General features: G+C 37.5%; 1 protein-coding gene across 1 annotated transcript; it reads left to right on the top strand.

Moving 5' to 3' along the window:
* Positions 1-223: 223 nt before the first annotated feature.
* On the top strand, positions 224-1,947 carry LOC107080799 (tetraspanin-1-like; the record flags this gene model as incomplete). The annotated part of the gene is made up of 7 exons (XM_015369004.1): positions 224-292; positions 622-663; positions 726-800; positions 913-1,020; positions 1,123-1,254; positions 1,350-1,442; positions 1,582-1,947. Coding segments are annotated over 7 exons (576 nt in total), but the record flags the coding sequence as incomplete, so codon positions are not given.
* Positions 1,948-7,398: the final 5,451 nt, after the last annotated feature.

Raw genomic sequence — 7,398 nt, 5'->3', positions numbered from 1 at the left:
TCCCTGTAGATTACCAGGGTTAATATTTCACCAAACCTAATCCTGTTTGTCCCATTCTGTGTCCACTTGTGTTTTTAGTCTGTGCAAATCTTTTTTGTTTGTTTGTTTCGTTTTTTTTTTTAATTTATTTATTTTTTTAGAAAATGTGAAACAGGAAATCAAAAATAAAGTAGTTAAGAGACAGAATCTTTCTAAACTGATCTTTTTCTCCTCTGTCCATTAGCACAAATCAGCCAAGATGTGCACAGGTTTCCTCAAAGTCATGATGTTCATCTTCAATGGTGCCATCTTTGTAAGTATGGGAACAACAATATAGGACATTTTGAATTCAACCAACTAGATCTGGTTAAATTGTAAAGTCCCTTGAGATGACATGTTTTGTGAATTGATGCTGTATAAAATACCCTGAATTGATATGTTACCATTTTGTTTTATTATGTTGAAAATCTCTGCAAGAATTGTTTTTAATATCACACTATTTCCAGCTGTGATAATACCACTGTTAAATTAATTGACTAATATTTGCGTGTGCAGCAGCAGCAGGGTCATCATTAATGTGTTGAAATGTCATGCTGTTGCATTTTGTTTCAGATCTTCTCTAATGCTTTGTTATTCTTGCAGCTGTGTGGCATAGCCGGTCTGGGAGTTGGTATATGGCAAATTGTAACCATTTTGTTTTATTTACTGGGCACTAATAAAAAGTATGTTGTCTCCTGTCCCTTCAGTTTTTCAGCATTATGCTAATCATCTTCTTCGTCGAGGTTGCAGGAGCCATTGTGCTGTTTGTCTTCACTGATGTTGTAAGAGCTTCTGAAAAGTAAACCAGGCCCTTTTTGGGTCTTAAGGTTTACAGATCTCATTAAGAAAGTGATTTCATTGCATGACGGGTTACTGTTTGCTTCTCATTCTCAGGTGGATGAATTGTTTGAGGAATTGGAAGATGATGTGAAAACGGCCATTCAAAGCAAATATGGGAATCCAAATGACATGACCACACTGTGGGATACAGCCATGAAGGAGGTGCTGAATTTATTCCTTGTTAATCAGCATAGTGCAAGCTGTGTTTCACAGAGGCATTTCTTTGTAAAGTAGCTCTTTAATTAATACTTTTTTTTTTTGCAGTTCAGGTGCTGTGGATACAAGAACTACACTGACTTTGATGGCTCGCCTTTTAACCAGCTGAAAGGTGAATACCCTGGCCCATGCTGCGGAACACCGGACGGAAAATGTAGTTTGACGGAAGTGCAACAAGTGGTATGAGACCAACTCTATTTTGTTTAGCTTCATTCAAAAATATAAAGAAGCACTGGGTTCCTGTCCTTTACTCAACTAAAATCCATCCATTTCAGGACATTCCAGGTTGCTTTACTAAACTGGTGACGGTGTTGGAGGATAACTCTTTCATCATTGCTGGCGTAGCTTTCGGAATAGCTGCTATTGAGGTACATTGTTACACCATTTGTTTTGGGGTTTTTTCTTCATGTTTTAACATTTTTTTTGCTTCATATACTTAAAAGAAAGTAAAACAAATTTTTTTCTAATAAATCTGATCAACCATTAATGAGTTTTCTTCTCCCACAGATTGCAGCCATGGTGGTTTCTATGGTTCTTTACTGCAATGCTGGCAAAAAGTCATGATTCCCACTTAGAATGATGATAAGATCCTAGTTGTTGGTTCTAATAGAAAAGCGCTTCTTTGTAAATAGTTTATAATATATTTAAATTCACACATGAACAGATAATGCTCTTCATGTGTTAATGACTGATACTGCGTTGTAAATTGAAACCTGTTTGTTTACTGTGTCTAAACTGTGATTTATTCATAGTTTTAGAAGGTGCTTACCTCAGCTGATGCTGTTTCTGCTCATGTGTTCAACAGTGAGATGTGATGAAGCACAGAGGTGGCATCTGTTGAGCTTGTGTTCATTTTTATGCATTACTTCCATTTATGACTATGATAGAACGTGTGTATTTTGTATATTATTTTATGTTATATTTGCCTGTTCCTAAAAGCATATTTAAGTTTTTTTTCTTCTTTTTAATGTGTTTGTACTGGGATGGTGCAATAAAAATTAAGAACAGAATTTGTCTGGTTATCAAGCTGTGTTTTTTTAGCTAAACTTACCTAACTTTGCACAAGACAAGCAGATTAGTTAGTAATAGTTTAACCCAAAAGTTTAATTTTCTTCATCATCAGCATGATTTTTATTTTCATTTTAAGATTTTTGAGAGGCAATGAGACCATTCTTGCTGAGTCACAATTATATCACTTACAATTTTGGGAAATTAAAACAAGAATAGTGCCACAAGTTTAAATTTGTTAAAGATTTTCTGAAATCGACACAGGGTCCAAATCATACACAGGTATGCTTGAAAAATTACACAATCCTTTAATTAGAGAAAGTAATATATAAAAAATATAACAAATGTAAATCATGATATTGATTTTTAATATATATCTATCCATATATTTATAAACATATATAGAGATACTCTGATATGTATATATTAGTGAGTAAAACAAGTAAAGAGGCCTGACAGAGCTCCTGAACTAAAATGTTGTTAACCAAAACTCTTTGAGGCAATCATGAAAATCAGATGTTTTCTGTAAAGTTAAGGAAAGTCAGACTTCTGCAGCTGTTCGCAGGTACTGTATGTTGTGTAGCTGTTAATGAGGAAGGTACTTTATTTTGTATTGGACAGTTTTTTTTAGAATTATTGTTTTAAACAAAAATTCTAAATAAATTTTTCATTTTAGGTAATTACTATTTCCCTAAAGCCAGCTTAGGTATCTCCTGTTTGGGATCATTTTCTTGCTTGAAGTGTCCTTGCTCGTTTCATCTTCATCACTCTGATAAATGGCAGCAGATTTATCTCAAGAATGTCTTGGTACATTTTTCCATTCATCCTGACTTATATTAAGGAAAGTTTGCCAGAAGAACTTCCCTACACCATGACGTTCCTGCCTCCAAACCTCAGTCAGTATGGTGCTTTTGGGTTAATGTGTAAAATACAAATCCGACATTTACAAGTATGAATTTACAACCTCTAATTAAGCTGCCAGATCCCTTTTTCACTTGGTGATGGTAATTCAGCAGAGACTTGTTTGTAAAATGAAGCTTAAGTGAAAACTCAATCTGGAAGACTCTTATCAGCTTCACCTGAAACACCCTGCAATTTCCCTTTGTTTAGCTCCAGCCAATCAGCTCGGGGGCCACATCTTCTCAATCATCTTTCAAAATCCCCTTCATTAATCTCCTCGCCTAGCTTCTCTCTCCTCCATGCAAGCAAGCCTTCACCCACCTCTACCCCATCTCCTCCCTCATTCTCATACTATTCTGTCCCAATCATCCTCTGGCTTATTACACCATCAGTGTCTAGGCCCTGGGGAAAGACTACTCTAATACTTTTGCTAGGTTACTCATCCAAGTCTCCTGGAACCCTGGTCGGCCTCGAAAGGTGGCCGCTCACACTCAGCCTGGTTCTGCTCAAGGTTTCTTCCTGTTATAATGGAGTTTTCCTCTCCACTATTGCTACATACAGGCTCAGTGCAAGGAATTGCAGAGAGTCAATATGTCCTTGTAATCAGCTGGTTTTCCTTAGGTAGAAATATTTTGAAGAATACAAATGCGTTACCTGTATTTATAAATTGAATACTATTCTAATTGCAGCTTTTCTCTGCGTATGTCTGTCCAGGTTGAATTTCCTTTAAACTAGAAGAAGATATAAACAGAAACATTGACTAAACATTATGCTGCTTGTGCAAAGATTTCGAGTTCTATAAATGGTTTCTCCTTTTTCATTTAAACACACTTCTTAAACAACCATTAGGTGTATCACCAGCACCAGCTGGTAAGCAGTGTAGCAGGTTCATCAGAGTTTGTAGGCTTGTATTTGTAGATTTTTGCTTTTTACAAAGTTTAAACCTAGAAATTAGCATTTATAAATCCTAAACCTGTATTACCACAGATGAAACATTTGAAGTCTCATGTATGTCACAATCTCACCCTCCGTCAGAAATCTTACGAGACGCACCTGATCATGGGAGGTTTGGCATGGAATTTTTTGTCGCATGATCTCGCGTGCATTTATAAGTTGAATTTTCTTTCTCTTTTTTAATTGTATTGCTGAAGCACATTAGAGTTGCATCCTGTTAGTTCAGACTGACTTTCCACTCTACAATCATCACAAAGGGCATGTTAGTTCCAACGCAATGTGCTTAAAACTATGCTGAGAGTGCATCTTGTTGATCCCATGAAATACGCTGGTTCATCTTGTTGAACGCCTTTTGGACTTGAAAACGTCACTACCATACCCATAGCAATTGCAGTTGGATAACTAATAAAGGACATTAGTTAGGAGTAAATAATAATAGATAGAAGGTAAGCTACATGTGTGTAGCCATTCTGTATGAAAATCTGTCTCTTAAGCCCCTATCACAACTCGACTATCTAGCCAGCCTTATGTACAAAAGATCTGACAAAAAACTGGCGTACGTTGGATAAATTATGGGTCAGTTTTGTATAAGGTATGAGGACGGTAAATCACGCTGGATCACACTGACACGCATCGACCTACTCATACATGGGTCATAAGTTACAGGTAAGTTATGTGATCGTTGACATACGTTAAGTGTAAGTTACTTATAAGTCGTGGCATCTAGCTTATCGAAAATCTATGAGTAACTTGTGCATAACCTAAGCGTAACTGATCAATGACTTGTCTCCAACACATATCAGCGTATTTGATGTGTTTGAGACAACCGCTGAACTTGTTTTTAACTTACAACTACTGTATAGTGGCGTATTGGCAGCGTTTTGGTATGAAAGGGCTACACAGGAGGAAACCGTCTGTACTCCTACAGACTTCATCTCCATCATAGGGTGAACGAGATGGTGAGTCTGATGTATCCTCCCTGCATTCACGCCCACAGCCATGACCAACAAGCTTCCTAGCAGACATGACTTTGAATGTGCAGCGACTGCAAACCTTCTTTCTTTCTTTTTCTTTTTGAGCAGGTGGTAAACAGTAGTTAGGTTAAAACCGCGATCAAAGAAATCTTTTTATGCAGGCTGGGCGCCTCCTGGCGCAGTGCTGCCCTCCTCGGGACACTGGCTTGTGTATAATTTCCATGGCATTATGCTGCTGTGTGTTATGCATAAGTTAGGCTGCCGTTGGACATAAGTTCTAGACTTGTTATGAATACTCTATGTATATACCCAAAATTGAAAAAAAAATGCATAAAAAGTTCAGCATATGCCTGCGTATTAGAAGATTCTGGGACTTTGGTCATACATCTGGCTTAATCATCCAGATGTGACAGGGGCTTCAGGTTTTCCAAGTGAAATACAGATCCATACTTGGATCATTATTTATGTATCAGGTGTGGTACAGGCGATTTGATTGACCTGAGTGCAATTACTTTGCGGTGCCCCAACGAAGCTCCCACTCCCCATCTCCACCATAAAGCAACTGTTAATTTTGATAAATTCTGTTCTAATTTGGTAAATTACATCATATTCAGTTGTGGGTAAGTTTATTAATAGCCCAAAGGTCCTTAGTTAACTCATGAATCACAAATTAAACTGCGGAATATTATCAATTTTTCTTAACTTAGCATTTTTTTTGTATTCAAATTATTTGTTTAAGCATCAGGATGTACAAATTCCTAGTTTATGTGTTCAGTACAATATGGTTAGTATGACTGTTGCATTATTAAACAGGCATATCATTCAGAATATTGTACAGAAAAAGCTAAAAACGTGATATAACAAAAAAACTGCTAAAACTGCTAGTACGTAAAAACAGCGTAATGCCAATGCCTTCTAGACTAGACTTGAATTGGAATTACTTGCTCTCAGTAAATCCACAAAAGGTAGAGAAAAACCTTCAGCTGATCAAAAATGCTGCATTCAAAGTTCTGAGGAAAACTCACAGAAAAAGCTATTTTCTCTTATTTTAGATCCTGTCACTGTCACGGTCTTACTTTCTGTTTTTCCTTTAATCCGTGTATTTCATGGGTTTATTTCCTACTTAGTGTTTCTAGAACTATTTTATTTCTCAGGTTTTTCTGTTGTTGTCCTCTGTTGCCCTCTTGTTTGTTCCTTTCTCCTTGGCTTCCTCGTGGTCTCCACTCACACCTGCTCCCTATCAGCTCGTTAGCCCTGCCTTTGTCTCAGTCAGCTATATATACTCTCCCTCTGCTGTCATTCCTTGTTGGTTCCTTGTTGTTGCTGGTCCTGTCGTCGCCGTTGTCTTCTCACCTCGTCACTCTCTGGCTCCTCGTGCTTGTTTTCCCCTGATGTCACCATTGTTCTGGTCTGTGTAAAATTTTAAGTTGGATTTTTGGATTTTGCCTCAATTATTTGTGTTAATTATTAAAACTGCAAGAACTTACCTCAGCCTCTCTGCATCTGGGTCCTCCACATAACTGTGACAGTCACGGTTTTGCACTTTTTGGTTCTGTCAAAGTTTTTTTTTCAGTTTTCATTGGTTTTATTTCCATTTTGTGTGGTTTTCTGGTTTTATTTCAGTACTAACGTATTTCCTGTTTACCCTCTGTTGCCCTCTTGTGTCAGTCTCCTTTCCCATCTCCCTTCTGGATTCTTTTGTCCACAAATGCTTCCAATATGTTTATCACCAAACCTTGTTCTGTTTGGCATATATACTCTGACGTCTTGTAATTTTTGGTTTAATGTATTTTGTATTTGGACTTGGCTTCTGATGTTGCTTTGATCATCATTAAATCAGCAAGAACTCATCGGCCCAATCCCAAACCAGTCCCTAACCACTAACCCTAACCCTAAACTATCAAGTGTCACTCTCAATGAAATTTCACTCGCAGCTGTGGAAGGAGCCTTGGTTGAAGGTGGTGGTGGGGGGGGGTATAAACAAGAATGGGACGGCCCCTTCTCTCCAACGGAAAAGGAAAAAGAAGTCGTTGCTATGGCAAGACAGTAATGCCCCATGTGCATGACTGTAGCTTTGTGACGCAGGTTATCATAACATTAAACATTTTCTCATATCTTAAAACAAATGTATATGGTCAAATGAAACAAATTTGAAAGAGGACCTCTCATTTTAGAATTAATTACGTTTTTTTATATACCTAACTTGTGACTTTCTGTCACTGTGAAGAAGATGCAGTAAAACAGTGGAATTTACTTTTGGCGGAACGTGTTCCACTAGTGGTTCCTAGAATTTCTTTAAGAAGAATAGGGGGCATATCTTTTAGTTATCAGGCTCCTCTCCTGTGGAACCAACAACCAGTTTTAGATCATGAGGTAGACACCCTGTCTACTTCGAATGCTAGGCTTAAACCTTAACTTTTTTGGTAAAGCTTAGAGTTGGAGTGGTTCAGGTAAGCCTGAGCTATCTTAATAGTTATGCTGTTATAGG

Source organism: Cyprinodon variegatus, unplaced genomic scaffold (genome assembly GCF_000732505.1).
Source record: "Cyprinodon variegatus isolate N-32 unplaced genomic scaffold, C_variegatus-1.0 Scaffold2339, whole genome shotgun sequence".
NCBI classification, from domain to species: Eukaryota; Metazoa; Chordata; class Actinopteri; order Cyprinodontiformes; family Cyprinodontidae; genus Cyprinodon; species Cyprinodon variegatus.
This window is presented reverse-complemented; position numbering and strand designations above follow the sequence as displayed.